Source organism: Esox lucius, chromosome 15 (assembly GCF_011004845.1).
Source record: "Esox lucius isolate fEsoLuc1 chromosome 15, fEsoLuc1.pri, whole genome shotgun sequence".
NCBI classification, from domain to species: Eukaryota; Metazoa; Chordata; class Actinopteri; order Esociformes; family Esocidae; genus Esox; species Esox lucius.
The window spans coordinates 20,967,052-20,983,060 of NC_047583.1; the positions used below are offsets into that span (position 1 = coordinate 20,967,052).

At 40.9% G+C, this 16,009-nt stretch overlaps 2 protein-coding genes across 13 annotated transcripts in view; both read right to left on the bottom strand.

Annotated features, from left to right (window-relative positions):
- dtnbb (dystrobrevin, beta b) overlaps positions 1-4,360 on the bottom strand; it is a 48,616-nt gene extending 44,256 nt beyond the window's left edge. For 7 of the 9 annotated variants that reach the window (XM_020053989.3, XM_020053990.3, XM_010898636.5 and 4 more), the window contains exons 1-4: positions 4,066-4,360; positions 1,221-1,270; positions 497-564; positions 110-190 (exon numbers count right to left, since the gene is read on the bottom strand). In XM_020053989.3, coding sequence (XP_019909548.1) covers positions 110-190; positions 497-563 — 148 coding nt within the window. In that variant the 5' untranslated portion in view covers position 564; positions 1,221-1,270; positions 4,066-4,360. The remainder of the gene's footprint in view (positions 1-109; positions 191-496; positions 565-1,220; positions 1,271-4,065) is intronic. The other 2 variants (XM_034297466.1, XM_010898630.5) reach the window with 2 other exon arrangements.
- A 923-nt stretch (positions 4,361-5,283) lies between these two features.
- The window catches only part of asxl2 (ASXL transcriptional regulator 2), a 28,406-nt gene continuing 17,680 nt past the window's right edge, over positions 5,284-16,009 (bottom strand). For all 4 annotated transcript variants that reach the window (XM_010898626.5, XM_010898625.5, XM_010898627.5 and 1 more), the window contains 5 exons: positions 13,089-13,252; positions 12,678-12,774; positions 12,337-12,442; positions 11,074-12,178; positions 5,284-10,744 (listed from right to left, as the gene is read on the bottom strand). In XM_010898626.5, coding sequence (XP_010896928.3) covers positions 8,633-10,744; positions 11,074-12,178; positions 12,337-12,442; positions 12,678-12,774; positions 13,089-13,252 — 3,584 coding nt within the window. In that variant the 3' untranslated portion in view covers positions 5,284-8,632. The remainder of the gene's footprint in view (positions 10,745-11,073; positions 12,179-12,336; positions 12,443-12,677; positions 12,775-13,088; positions 13,253-16,009) is intronic.

Consider the following 16,009-nt stretch of genomic DNA (forward strand, 5'->3'; position numbering starts at 1 on the left):
ATGACAACATCATGCACACAATTTGCATCACCTAATGCATTCCAAGCCTCAGTGGACAAAAGCTAATTATTCTCAGTAGAAATAACATTCTGTGTCAGGCAGTACATACGGTTGCATCTCTTCTGCACAAATCTCAGCTTGCAGGCCGTCCTGTAGGTCGAAAGTCTGATGACGTCAAAGTTTTGTGCCCCTGGTAAAGGAAAAAATTTAAATGTATTAACAAACTTTAACCTGATACAAGACCAATGGGGAGAAGGGCATCAGATACTATGAAGTGGCTGTCTGTGAATGGCTTTGCTAAGACCTTGAGTATGAATGAATAGTAATGGCTTGGCTCTGGAGGTATTCACTTAAGTCAGTTCATTTAGAGGAGAAGGGGGTGGGACACATGGTTTACTGTGTAGAGTGAGTGGTTTGGCACAGACAGAGTGAACAGCGGAGTGTGAATGAATAGTAATGGTTTGGCTCTAGAGATGTCTCTCTGTCAGTCACTCACTCATCTCCATGAAGAGCTGCCTCTTCTCCACCATGGCCTTGCCTCGTTTACTGCCCTCCTCGATCATTCTGAGGAAAACAATACCACAGGCACACATTGTCTCCTCCAATATGTCACCACATCATCATTGCATACAATAGGTTATCAGCCTTTACGGTCCTTCTTCATAATTCCCGGCAAAAGATGTTGCAAGCAATAGGTCTAAGTCACTAAATGATTTTATGTATTATCAGGCTCATGTAAAACATTGTAACGGATTCAATTATGTACACCCAGCAAGCACATGATGTCCTAAGAACCCTGTGTTTCTTAGAGCTTGGTGTGAACATGATTAAAATCCATAAAACCTTCTCATAATATTCTGGTTAGTTCTGTGGATTTGGAACTTTCTCAGCAAATTTAAGAAACATGCTGAATAAAAAGCTATATTGTTGGTATTTTATTAAATTACCCGAAAGTAAACTAAATGTTTAAAAATGGTTAACACATAATTATATTTTTGGTAATGTTCTAGGAACATTGTCCCACTGGTATTTCATTAGGAAGGTTTTTTAATATTTCAAAAATGTACTGTTATATTCAGAACTAAACAGGTTTATTACAGGTTTCTTCATAGTGCCAATGAAAGTCATGTTCTCAAATACTCATGTTCATAAAATGTTAAGAAACAACTTTCTGTAAGAGATTATTTCAGATGAAAGATACAAATACTAAAGGTCTTCACCTGTTGCTGGCTGAATATTAAATACAGTGAATCATTAGCCGCTGCCTGGCCTGTGAAGAGAGGAAACATCAGTCTATTAGCCAGTTGGTTGGCTCTTTCATTTCCTGTGTCTCTGCTATGCCTTAGAAGTAGTTGAAAATAAGACATCCTTCCAGAGCAAATGGGTTTGAATTTTCAATTAGTCATTAAGGACTTGATGAACTCTACAAAAAATTCTTACATTCAATAAAACGATGTGTACTTTCCCTGTCTGGCACAAGGGAACACTTGAGTGCTTGTGCTCTGCCTCTTTGAATGGGTCCCAAAGGGCACTCTGTTCCCTTAAGTCAGGGCTCCAGTCAAAAGAATTGCAGTACATAGGGAATAGGGTGCCATTTGGGAAACACCCTGTCTGAACACTACAAATGATAATTCTCCATGACATCGGCACTCAGCTAAGACTGCATCCTGTGGACTAATGACACCCATGGCCAGCCAGGGGATGCAGACAGAGACACCTAATGATGATGGACACAGAACACATTATAGCTGTTCAAGGGCTGGTTCCCCAAACTCGGTTGAACACTGGGAATGGCAAGATAGGCTTGGATGCTCCTGGACCTGGGTTCAAATACTATTTCAAATAGTAAGAATTTTCACAGAGTCTCTAACTGGCCTGGGGTGTCAGGTGAAGGGGTCTTGCACTGTTGGAACGTTTCCATTGGTTCCATTAAGCTAGACAAGCTCAATCAGCAGTGAAAGTATTTGAAGGTATTTAGAACAGTTTTGACCAAGGTCTGCTTGGCTGGCCATGGTTCTATTTAAGCAATAAGGCATGGGGGGGGGGTGTTAAATGGCCAATATACCACGCCTAAGAGCTGTTTTCATTCACAACACATTGCTGAGTGCCTGGATAAAGCACTTAGCCATTGTATATTGCCAATATATCAACAATCCCTGAGAGGTCTAATTGCCATTAGGAACAAGTTACCAGCGTAATTATTACAGTAAAACGTGATGTGATATCATACTCGTAGTACACGGTCTCAAACACTGCAGCTTTCAGCCAATTGCCTTTCTGGGTTAAAACAAACTGGTTCTTAATGAAACTGTATCCTGTCACATTGTTGTCCACTGTGGCCACATGGTGACTGACCAGTGACTGGATCAGTTAACCAGCTATGCATAAACAGTCACTGTCTGCTTTCCCAATGGCACCTCATTCCCTTGACAGTGCACTTCTTTTGACCAGTCCTTGGAACTTATAGGAGGCAGTAGTGTGCCATTTGTTATGTAGACATTGAAGCCACCCAAGCCAAGGTTGAATCATCAGGAACTCAAGTTGACATGGCCATGTTATGGCCTCCATCTTCCATCTTTTTATTTCTCTCTCTTTACTGGTGTGGATGAAAAGTGAGGACAAACCCAGGATATGGGTCTGATGGTTTCCTTACTAATAACTTTCTAAGACACTGAGGTATTTATTTGCAGTGTGATCATTTACTGTTGTTTTGATACAATAATGTTTAGTTTTTTCATGTAACAAACCTTTAAATATTAATTTAAAGGTTTGTTAAATGACTATAACATAAAATACTGAGTATGACATAAAATATAGGTTATGACTTAAAATATAATAGAGTAGTAGATAGGAGGAGATTTGTAGAAAACACAAGCTGGGCTCAAAAGCCTTCTATCAGGTCCTGAATAAGGAAGTGGTGACAAAATCCAATTACTTCATAATAAGTAAAAAACTACAGATATCCTAAAACAGAATGTACAGTAAAAAGGCCATCAGAGTTTGATTGTTCTCTTGTGGACAGATGTAGTCTGACATAACAGCAAGTATTGGTTCTGTGTTGCTGACATTATAGTTTGATAAGTCACAAAAAGGCTATTTAAATTGCATTGGTAGACACTGAAAGTCAATTACCTAAATGCACTTTATATGGTGGATAGCGAATAACTTCTGAGTACACTGGTGAAAAGCCTGCGTGTGCATATTCATGGAATTTAATAAACAGATGTAGGTTTAGGCTAAACCAGAATGAGCTTCCAAGATACAATGAGGGTAAAACAGAGACCTGACATATGCAGTGGTGATGATGATGAGGACAATGAACATTATGATGATGATCATAATCAAATCATCAAAGGCCAAATAGCCATAGCAATTTCATCTGCATTTTTTGGCCGATACGCGTTTTTTATAGGTCAACCTTAACAAAACGCTTATAAAAGGGATGATAGTAGGCCTATTGCCAAGCATTATGTCATTCCCCGGGTTCCTTTTGGGAATGACTGAACTCAAGCGCATCAGCATCTATGGCAAAAACACTAATAACTACCTACAACGGTGTCGTCGAGTAAAGCAGTGATTCTTCAACATATTCACATAGATACTGGAAAACATAATTTTTTTGTTAATATGACGATTATTTAAGAAAGCTATATTCACCGCACCTTGCCGAGTAGGCTACAGGAAGCTATAATGACAACATCTTTCTACGTGAGTCAACAGAAGGACTCGGCCACTGCAGTGGCAGCTATAGGGCAAGAACGGTTCAACATAATGCACTTCTGTTTCCGTAGAGATGCTGAAACGCTCGGGTGACGGACCGTTTAGCTTTACAATACTTTATGCGTCTTTCATCAACCGCACAACCGAGGCGGCCATATTGCTGTTTTAACACCCTATTTACCTAGTTTCCGCAATATTAATGGTGTCGTGCTATGCATCTTAAAGGAATATTCATATTGTAATGCAATGTGATAATTTCTCCTAAACATGGTCTTATATATCTATAGTGTCCAAATGTAGATGTGCATGCATTGTGTGGGCTATTATGATACATATATGCCTTACCAGTAGGAAAATCACGCAGGTTGCGTTTATGCCATCAGCAGCATCAGATGAAGAGGACAAGTACCCACGATATTTCCTCCGTAAATCATCACCACGCTTAGTCTCACCTTTGACAAATTTCAAACGCTTTCTGTCCAATTTCGTTCGTTATTGCTGTCCGAGCAATGCCAAACGATTCAGATTATCCATTGTTACATTTCCAGTGCGTTTCTTGTTTCTTAGCGTACGACTCAAAACTGGTGTCTCATAAAAATGTACTAGTGCCCCGCTCTTTCTTCAGCATCATCACCGACCAAACAGCAGAAGACAGCAAATCGCAGGCAAGCAACATAAAGCTGCGCGCGCATTACACAGCTCGCACTGGAGGAAAGCGTAGAGGCTGGCAAGCGTAGCCAAATGCACTGCTGGAGGCGGCTACGGTGTATACCACTCACGATTCACGACCCAGGCTTGTTTTTATATTTTAGGAGTAGTAATTAAATAATATTAGATAGTCTGCAAGTGTTCCACAACATTCTAAACAGTTATAGAAAGAATAGGACTGGCCACCTCCCGTAAACCGGCTTCAGTCGTACACATTGCCTTTGTTGGGGTTTTTTCCTGGCCAACGCTCTTCAACATCAGCACGGCTTGGCTGAGTAGGCCGAGGGTATACGTATAACTGCTGATTTGAGGAGGGCTTTATAAAATACATTTGACAGATACGCTATATTTGATAGATAATACATATTTTATAAATACTTATAAGCCGCATACTTACCCATTATCAATAATGTAATGGATACATCTGCCTTGATTTGTGGTTTGGAGTGTGATGTGATGTAGTAGGCTTAAGTTGTACTAGTATTAAATGCACATGAAGTTACAGCCAGATGAGAATTGTTCACCTCCTTGAGCCAGGTTCATTTTCATGTTTCCTCCTAGGTTCTGATCCTATAAGATTTTCCTGGCTTCTGTGCTCCTGCACAAGGGCATAGGGATTTGCTTTTAGTATTGGAATGGTCAGGAACACTCTTTTCTAGGATTAAATTACACTTCTGTAATATTGGCGGGGTCAGGACACTAACCCTCCACAATCTACACCTCTGCCCCTGCATCAGCTTTGCTCTTTTTGGTTTAAGGAGATATAAAGCATTTTGTGAGATGTTGATTTAAAATATTTTTTTATGTAATGACACTGAATTTGATTTACATAAAGTCACACAATTATTTTTTTCCCCATTGTTATTTATTTATAATATATTGTTTGATAAAATACACTTTTGTTTACAAGTGCTGATAACTATTTTACATTCACCTGCATTTTAAAATGGACACTTTCCAATCTGAAAACAGCAAAGATGACACAGACAGTGGGCAATGCACCCTTCACATGATAAACATACATATTCAAACCATTTGTGATTGCCTGATGACACTTAAGACACTTGTTTTTTCTATCATCAGCCTTACATTTTTGTCCTAAGATTTAAAAATGGATCCAATCATTATATCTCTCTGAATTTAGACTATTGATTTGTTTGAAAATTAATTCAATGTTTGAGAAACACAGACAAAGGAGAAGCTACTGAGTCCATATTTTAACAAGGGCTGTTAGAGTTCATCAGTTAGCTAGAGTTTATTTTAGTGCTTGTGTAATTTTAGAGCCAATTTTGTTATTGCGATAATTCGCATTGTGTAAATGTGTTAAAAATACACAAAAAACATCCAGAATACATCTATACAGCTAAAATCTACAATGCCATGTAAAAAAACAAGTTTGCATTGGGGTTAAATAAAGTGTGCTTTCTATACCTAATTTTGCTGTTACTTTCGACAAAATCAAGACTGCAATATTCTGTGAATTGTCTTCTATGAAAACATTTTACTATAGAACACTTTCAGAATCTGTAATAATCGCAATTAGTTGCAGCAAAGTTTGCAAGTTAATGCAATAACATTCTTTTTTAGGTGTCCCAGGCCAAATTTTGAACCTCCCTCAAACTTACAGGATGTCAGCTGCTTGTTTTCTAAAACGTGGGAAAAACTTTTTCATCCTGGCAATCCATCAACATCAAACTGACACATTTTTACATTTTAGTTACTTAGCACAGTTACTCTTATCCAGAGTGAGTCAGTTAGTTCCACTGACGAATCAGTCAATTTAACTAAATTAAATTACATAAAACAATTATATTAATTCTCAAAACTACAGTTTGGTAAACCAAATAAAAATGAAATACATATTTATTTTAAATAGAAATTAGAACATTTTATGGATCAAATTCATAAAATATTTGAAATGACACTGGAGAATCATAACTTGGTGAATATATCCTTAGAATAAAAAGATTAATTATATTATCTGATTCTGGACAAATTGGTTGGGTGTCAAATGCATCCCATTCCCTTTATAGTGCACAACTCTTGACCACACTAAAGGGCCCTGATCAAACCTAGTACATCATTATAGGGAAAAGGTTGCATTTTGTAACACAAATCTTGGGAACGTTTGAAAATCATGAACAAAACACATCAACTAATCTTCACAAACACACACACAGCCTGGATCCAATCCACCAACCAGTTAAAAACATATATGAGCTTACAGGCATACATTTCCCCCAAATAAGCACATAATGTTGAAAATATGTTTAAGACATAAAACAATTGCCCTTATATTATTAAGCAAAGTCATTACAAGAGCATACAGTTCAGAGGGATAAAATATTCCAGACAGGACATGTACTTAGATTTCCATAAAAATACATAGGTCATACAGACCAGAATCAGAAAGCCTGGGATTCTTTACATTACAAAAGTCATTGTGTATGAAGTGGTCTGTCCACTCTTGAACAAATGCATGAAAAAAAGGGACAGCCAATATATATAATTCTTGTAAATACCCTGTTGTTTTTGAAAAATGATTTGTAAATATAATTTTTATATTAAAATATATGACTTAAAATATATTACTTTGTTTAACTAGTCAGACATTTTAAAACGAGATCTGATCCTTTACTCTTCATAAGGTGACTTTGGCATGTTACCACGAAATGATATCTATAAAATATATTGGTACACATACATTTTCAGTTTTAGATTAGTTCTAAAATATGATCTATATTTTTATTTTATAATTCCAATGTGATGTTCATTTATTGTATATGTAGTAAATTGTACCCCTACCTCCCTATCCATCTGTACATGGAACCTATACAACTTTGATTGGTTTCATGATAGTACAGCATTTAGCGTTTAAAGTGTTATTTGTGTTATTTCTTTTAGAGATATAAACTATTTTGCAATAAAAACGTCATGTTGGATATGCTTAAGCAAGGTACATAAAGCTAAGCTAGAGAATTAATTTCTAAATCTAGCAACCCAAAAGAAAATGTATACAAAAACAGAAATGGTCATTTTTCTCCCTTCTTTCTCAGTGTTTTAGATGTACATCACAGCTAACATTGGTAGTTACCCTGTTGTGAACAAACAGAAAACTAATCAGTATTAAAACAAAAGCGTCATAAGACAGAATATCTACAAGCCGAGGCTTAAGGAGGAGGCTATGACAGATTACGGTGTCGGAAAAACGTCACACGATAAACTGAGTTGACAAATACCTTTTTGTAGCCTGCTCCCAGATGTGTTTCTGCTGCATACCTAACTCTTATCCTCATTGTCATACAACAACACAAACAGATTTAGTAGCAGGCTACTCAGCTACTCCTCAATGGGTTCATTACCATGGTTAGAGTGCAACTAAACACTAAATAAACTGTCGAGTACACACAGAGTAGAGCACTGTCATTCAAGTCCTTTGCCAGTAACTTTTAGTATGTAAAAACGCTATGTGCAATTATTATGTGACATAATATATTGTATAATCCAAATAATTTGAAATATCTACTATCATTGAATATAACTGTACGAATGTTTCTAGTATTAACTATATACATGATTGATTGCAACCTTTCAAATCTATATAAATCAGTATATTTGTAATCCCTTACCTACACACAAGGCCTAGCAGGTCTCTAAATAAAAATGTGAATCCCTTCTTCACCTTTGAAAATGTCTCCACAACTAGGAGTGGCAGTCTGTAACATAATAACATTGTTATTACGTTCTACAAAAATAGGAACATTCATTTTTTTTCTACCTTTTTTCAAATCTAAACTATCTTTACAAAAATATAGCACAATAACATATCCAAGTGCAAAATATTGCCAAGATTCAATATTTCTCTCAGGTCTGAAAGAAGGTGCAGATTTGACTTCAACGGAACAAGACAAAATCACTACTATGAATTGCACAAAACAAACCACTCTTCGTCAGATGGATTAGATGAAACAATCGAATTCATTAGGGTCGTCCAGTGTTAATGCTTTGCATCCTCAGGGAAAGCCACTTAACAATTTGAAATTGAACATCGAAATCAGTTCACTTCCTGAATGTAAACTGAACTGACCCCAAGCCTGCTGGTAAGCGCTACTCGTTGACAAAACCTGATGCTGATTCGTAACTTGGTGCTATAATAACAATTTGAAATGAATCATTTCCACATTTATGACCATTACCGTTGGTTTCATCGTACCACCAGACATGAGACACAGAGTTTGGAAGGGCCGATGCAATCATCATGGCAGAAGGCCCCACAGCCTTTACACATGATCATAGCTTTGAGTCGGCAATAGCATTTCGACTGAACATCCTCTATAACGGATCCTTCGAGAAAGCCCTGCTCTGGAGACCTGTCCCCCTGGCTGTCCAGTGGGTGACCTGCAGGTATGGTGGTGACGGTCACAGAGAAAGACATGACACTGCCGGTGCCGCTCCCGCCGTCGCCGCCGGATACGGAGGAGGTGGTGCTGGACGCGCTGCCGGAAGCAGCTGTGGTACTGTGGTTCAGACTCAGAGCCTGAGGAACAGACATGCTGATGGTGCCACCGTAGTAGGACCCCACCAAAGAACCCTGATGATCTGCGGGAGGTCTCTGGGTTTGAAAGGCAGGCTGACGCTGGTGAGTACTGTGATGGATGGGGTCCACGGTCCCCAGACACGGGGATACAGATATCCCATATGGCTCAGAACGACCACCCTGTTTAGTATTGCAAAGTTCTGGGCGCTTCCTGTGCTGTGTTTGTGTAGAAGGGTTGGTTTCTTTGGCGCTTGCAGAAGTGCCACTGTCTTTCTCTATGCTGGCTGAACTGCTGTCATCCCACTCCAGTAGACAGCCCCCCTCCGATGGCGACTCAGACTTGACCCTGCAGTGTTGAAAGCCCAGCGCTTCATCCAGCTTTGTGATTGAAAAGCCCTGCTGTTCCAATTTGACTTCAGCGGTGTTAGAATAACAAAGAGGCTTCGTCTCCACTGACTCCACCCCTCCGTTAGCCAGCTCCTCCCCCTCGGTGTGCTCTCTTTTCAGATTGGCCAATGGGTTCAGGGAGGTGTTAGCACTAGCTACTGGGTTGAAGCGTCTGCTGCTCTCCGAGCCTCGTCCGTAGGTTGAGATATTGAGGAGGTAGTGCCCTGACATGGCGGGCCTGGACATCCTCTTCCGTCCGGGGAATCCAGAGGGGAACCGGGGGCAGTCCCCACACTCCCCCTGGTGCCCTAGGTGACATGCTCCCAACTGGGCAGGCTGAGTACCGCCTGGTACCCTATATGGCTGGTTCTGTTGTTGCTGGGTGGCCCTGTGCATCAGAGTCTGGAGGATCTGCTCCTGGGTATCTTTGTTAAGCGTTTCCCTTTTATGACGGCGGAGCTCGGCAAAAATACCTGCTCTTGTTCCAGCTACGGTGGACTGGCCTGTGGAACCAGGCTGGTCAGGTCTGTAGTCATCCAGACCACCAGAGTGTAGGTAGTGGCTCTGGCTCTCACCGTTGGCTGCTCCTGCTGTGCTGTGGGACCTAGTCTTCCCTTTGTCATCGTTGGAGGATTTGGCCTGGCCCAGCGATTTGGGAAGGATCTGGTCCATAGGGACCTCTTTTCCCTGGAGGAGAGAGGTGACCAGGGGGTTGTTGGCAGGGATGAAGTGGCTAACCCTGGCTGCCATGGAGTTCCCTGACACACCGGACACATCCTGGCTGTTCACACCACATACGGACGAAGTGCAGCTAGAGGCTGATGGTGAAACGGATGTGTGAGGCGTGTTCTGAATGTTGCCTTGTTGAGTGCCCAACACAAAGCCTGAGTTTATGTGACCAGCGGAGTATCCTCTTTGGTGGTCATCCTGGAGAGAGGCTCTGCCAATTTTGGAGATTCTCTGGGACAGGCTAAGGTCAAGAAGCCCAGAGGAGCCTGACGATTGGACAGAACAGGACTGGGCTGGTGTGGAGACTGTGTCAGGTGATTGACAGGGTGTGCTGCTCGCTGGCCGGCAGGCGGTTGACTGAGACTGGGCGAAGGACAAGGGGCTGGAGTGGAAGGCCTGGGCTGAAGCTCTATGGCTCGCCTGCTCTTCGCTGCCTCCTCCTGGTCCTGGGCCTGGTACTGCACCTTTAGAGGATGAGATGGCTGCAGCAGCTGCGGCTGCACGCTGAGCCCGGGCCAGCTGGGCTTTAGCCTTGATGTCTGCCAAAGTGCGAGCACCAGTGCGGCCGGAGCTGGGGCCAGGGCTAAGGGGGACAGGGAGAGGGGTCCTGGGGGAAACCTGGGTTGGAGATGCAGGGACTGACAGGATCCGCGACACAGGTATCTAAAAAAAAAAAAAAAAAAAAAAAACAGTGAACAGGAGATAATGCAAGATTAGACAGTTGCAGGCCTGTGGCCTATGTTGTTCTAGCAGTCTTAAAATAGGTTTGAATCCAGACCACTGTTCTGTTTGCATAACCTCTCTCCTCTACCCTTTGCCAGTTTCCTGTATAATAAAGCAAGTCCTGAAAATAGTGTGAAATGCCTGTAAAAATGTGTAGTAGGCCTTCTTGGTAGCAGTAGACTCATCAGGCCTCAAAGTATTCTTACCTGATATTCACCAAATACATTTCAGTAGAAATATGCTAAACTCCAAAACATTTTAGTGTTTACCTTAAGAGGAGGCACTCTCTGTGCAGTGGTTCCTGAAGCTGATGGAGGGGTTACAACGGACACTGCTGGTGGAGTGACACGGGGCCTTTTCTCCGGAGTGAGATCTACTTCCTGTTCACTGGATGAGGACTTCCTTTTCAACGGCTCCGGGGACGGCGTGGTGGATATAGGTGTGGATGCAGGAGTTGATACGGGGGTGGAAACAGGGGTGGGAACAGGAGTAGAAACAGGGGTGGGAACAGGTGTAGAAACAGGAGTAGAAATAGGGGTAGGAACAGGTGTAGAAACAGGAGTAGAAATAGGGGTAGGAACAGGAGTAAGAACAGGAGTGGGAACAGAATTAGGAACAAGAACAGGAGTAGGAAAAGTAGAAATTGGAATAGAAACAGGAGTGGAAACAGGAGTGGAAACAGGAGTGACTAAGGCTCCTCTCTCTGGTGTGACCTCAAAATCTTCCTTCCTCTCGCTACTGTCGTTGTCCACGTCCAGAGGTTCCGACTCTGGAAGATCCGTCTGCAGTGATGATCTGAGCTTCCTCTGGGGACAGACCTCCGGGTGACCCGTCTGTGCAGGGGATTCTGGGATCTCAGGAGACTGGGGGATAACTAATTGGGCTTCTTTCAACTCCTGCTCCCGCTCCTCATTCTGCTTCTCCCCAGGTGGAGTATCCGCAGACGTGGGGTCCATTACATCCTGTCTCCGAACCACAGGCGCCTCCATTGGCGTTATGGACAGGGACAAACCTCTGCTACGAGTCCTGTGTCTGGGGTACTCCATCTCCAGTGTCCTCTGTACAACTGGTGGGAGAACGGGCGGGGCTCCTACTGGTTCCCCCTGGACCGGATCTACTTCTGGCCTTGGCTTGGGACGCTCTATGGGTTTCGATGTAGTTTCTACTGGCTTACACGTGGAGTTTATTGGCAGTGAGGATGAGCGGAGCCTCCTCTCTGAGGAGCGCGTTTGGCAGCTGTTCTCTGGGACCTTTGGGTCTTGCTGTGCTTGGCCAGCAGGACGTAGCTGTGACGGAGGAGGAGACTGGGGTTTCAGGTCCAGACTGAAACCAGACTCAAGGAGCTCTTTGGATTCCTCTAAACTGAGTCCAGAGCTGGGTAGGAAGAAAGGAAGGAATACAGAGAGAAATCCGACAACTAATTAAAGGGCACATCTGAAGTATTAGCAAGCAAAAGCAAAAAAACTATTAAAGGATTGACCATAAAATTACTTATATTTTCGAGACTCTAGCAATGAGAAAATATTACTTACTTTTCACCATAATAGCTCTCAAAGAAGCTTTCCTTCCAATGCTCAACCTTCTTCTCTTTCTCAATCTCCTGGCGCATTCTCAGCTGCAGCTCAGGAGTGAACTCACCTGCATAGATTAGAAAATACAAATATACATATACTTTTTGTTTAAGATCACTTAAATCTACTTTAAGGTCTACTCTAATTAAATATCTATGATACATCATATTTAATGAGACATTTAAACAGAGACATCTTATCCATGTTCAATTATCAAGTAGATGCACAGTAGCCTGGTCCCAGGTGTGTTTGTGCTTTCCTGCTAATGACTATTGTTATGACACCAGGCCACAGGCACTGACCTTCTGCCAGTCGTTCCTTCCAGGACTGAGCTGCTGATGTGAAGAACTCATTGTTCAAGGCAGAACTGGTGACCTTCAACATACCGTCCATACAGGCCTAGGAACACCGACACAGATGGCTTGTGTGTTATCACCTTCATCACCACACACTACAGAGTGATCGTCATAATCACATCAAACTGTGGCGCAATTATGACTACCATAAGCCTCATCATACAAGCTGTAATCATCTTCTTCATTCTCTGCCTCCTCATTGTCAGCAGTACATGAAATGAGATGAGAGACTGACCATGCCGTTATTTCCTGCAAATTTATTGTGGACAGTGTGAAGCAATGAATGGCAGGTTGAGTGCCTAAAGGTTTTAATTGTCTCTTGCACTAGGGAGCTAATAATGACAAGTAGAGCCCCACCTGTTGGTCGACCTCAGGCAACAGTGTAAGAAGCCTCTGTTGGCACTCTGTGGGCAGGACAGAGAAGGTGTGTTTGTTGATCAGGGCACGCAGGTTGGTATTAACCAGGATAGAGTCTGGTGTCTCAACATCTATCTCCACACACTTGGTACGCTTCAGCTGCCCTAGGAAAACAAAAGAACCAGAGTAGATGAATCTACTATATATCATCTAAAAGAACCAGAGTAGATGAATCTACTATATATCGTCTAAAAGAACCAGAGTAGATGAATCTACTATATATCATCTAAAAGAACCAGAGTAGATGAATCTACTATATACCGTCTAAAAGAACCAGAGTAGATTAATCTACTATATGCCGTCTAAAAGAACCAGAGTAGATTAATCTACTATATATCGTCTAAAAAAACCAGAGTAGATGAATCTACAATATACCGTCTAAAAGAACCAGAGAAGATTAATCTACTATATACCGTCTAAAAGAACCAGAGTAGATTAATCTACTACATATAGTCTAAAAGAATTAGAGTAGATGAATCTACTACATATAGTCTAAAAGAATCAGAGTAGATGAATCTACTGAACATCATCTAAAAGTATCAGAGTAGATGAATCCTCTATATACCTTCTAAAAGAACCAGAGTAGTTTAATCTACATTATATCATCTAAAAGAACCAGAGAAAATGCAGAGACGTGGTCCTATACAGAGATCCCATCTGTGTTTGTCTATTGCCAACTCCTATGGTTCTTATTATTATGTTTGGCATGTCAACAACCACAGGAGTTGGCTGGACAGCAGCAATAGATCTGAGTTCAGGCCAACATACTGACACATATAATAACACTAGATAATGAGCTTGATGAGTTTAATAAAGATGTGAAAGACAGTAATTCGATCTAGCTGTGGCAGTATATGAATTTGCCATCTTTCTGCAGCAGTGTGTGAATGGGTCATTATGCCCTTTATATGAAGTGTGGAATCCAGGAAGTATTCCTGCAGCACTGAAAAAATGCAGATCAGAATAAACGTCTGAACTAATAATGTTATTTACAGTGCATTAAGAAAATATTGGGACCCCTTAACGTTTTCAAAATGTTTAACACATTTTGTGTTTCTGAGCTCTACGGACAATTTCTTCAACCTCATGGCTTGCCGTGTATAGACAGGTGTGTGCCTTTCCAAATTGTGTCCAGTCAATTGAATTTACCACAGGTGGAGTTCAAACTACAGGTGGACTCCATGTCCAATGAGATGTTTTTAGAAACACCTCAGCAACAATTAATGGAAACAAGATGTACCTTCCCTGAATTTCAAGTGGCATAGCAAAGGGTCAGAATACTTATGTCAAAACGATCATTCTTTTATTTTTGTATCTTTGCTAAAACATTATAAAAACATATTTTTGGAATATTATGGGGAGATTGGTGAGGGAAAAAAATAATTTGATACATTTTAGAGTAAGGCTGAAACATAACAAAATGTGGAAAAAGTTAAATGTTTTTTCCAAATTAGATTCAACTTTATTGTAATTGAACAAGTACAGTACAACAAAATGCAATTAGCATCTAACAAGAAGTGCAAAAGTGACATACAGAATTGCAATATATAGACAGGCAATGCAGGCAAATGCAATACAAATGGCAATTCTAAATGTGCAATGAAGGTAAGTAGAGGAGGGCAAGAAATGTACAAGTATTACACAATTACAAGTTTTCCCAATTAGTCTGACACATTTCTAAACACACTTATGTTGGTGAAACAGGTCAACATTCACTGCATAATGAAGTATTGCATTTTATTCTAGCAAAGCATTTATTTAAAATAAATACTAACATCAAAACTACAAGTGTGTTGTCTGTTGAGTTGATAATAAATTGAGCTGTAGATACACAAATAAATGAATTAAAATACATGTTTTCCATGAAGTTCTTCAATGAGGAGTTCAGTTGTAGAACAAAGTTTTTGCCCTAAAAAAATTATTATAATGTACACAAAATGCCAGGTTCTTGTGATGTAAAAGAAGGTCATCAAATCATGTCAGAACCTTTTCCGCCTTTAATGTGACCTATAACGTGAACAATTCAATTGAAAAACAAACTGAAATCTTTGAGGGGGAAAAATAAATAATAAAAAACTCACAATAACCTGGTTGCATAAGTGTGCACATCCTTAAACTAATACTTTGTTGAAGCACCTTTTTGATTTTATTACAGCACTCTTTTTGGTTAGGAGTCTATTTGCATCTTGAAATGGTAATATTTGCCCACTCTTCTTTGCAAAAGCGCTCCAAATCTGTCAGATTGCGAGGCAATCTCCTGTGCACAGCCCTCTTCAGATCACCCCACAGATGTTCAATTGGAATCAGGTCTGGACTCTGGCTGGGCCATTACAAAACGTTAATCTTCTTCTGGTGAAGTCATGCTTTTGTGGATTTGGATGTGTGCTTTGGGTCGTTGTCGTGCTGAAAGGTGAACTTCCTCTTCATCTTCATCATTCTAATGGACGAAAATTGCTTGGAATTTGGAACTATTCCTAATTCCCTCCACCCTGACTAAGGCTCCAGTTCCAGCTGAAGAAAAACAGACCCAAAGCATGATGCTGCCACCACCAAGGTTCACTGTGGGTATGGTGTTCTTTGAGTGATGTGCAGGGTTGTTTTTGCGCCAAACATACCTTTTGGAATTATGGCCAAAAAGTTAAACCTTGGTTCCATCAGACCATAACACATTTTCCCATGGGAGACTTGATGCTTGTTTTTTCAAACTTCACCCGAGCTTGGATGTTTTTCATTGTAAGAAAAGGCTTCCGTCTTGCCACCCTATCCCATAGCCCATTCATATGAAGAATACAGGAGATTGTTGTCACATGTAGCACACAGCCAGTACTTTGCCAGAAATTCCTGTAGTTCCTTTAATGTTG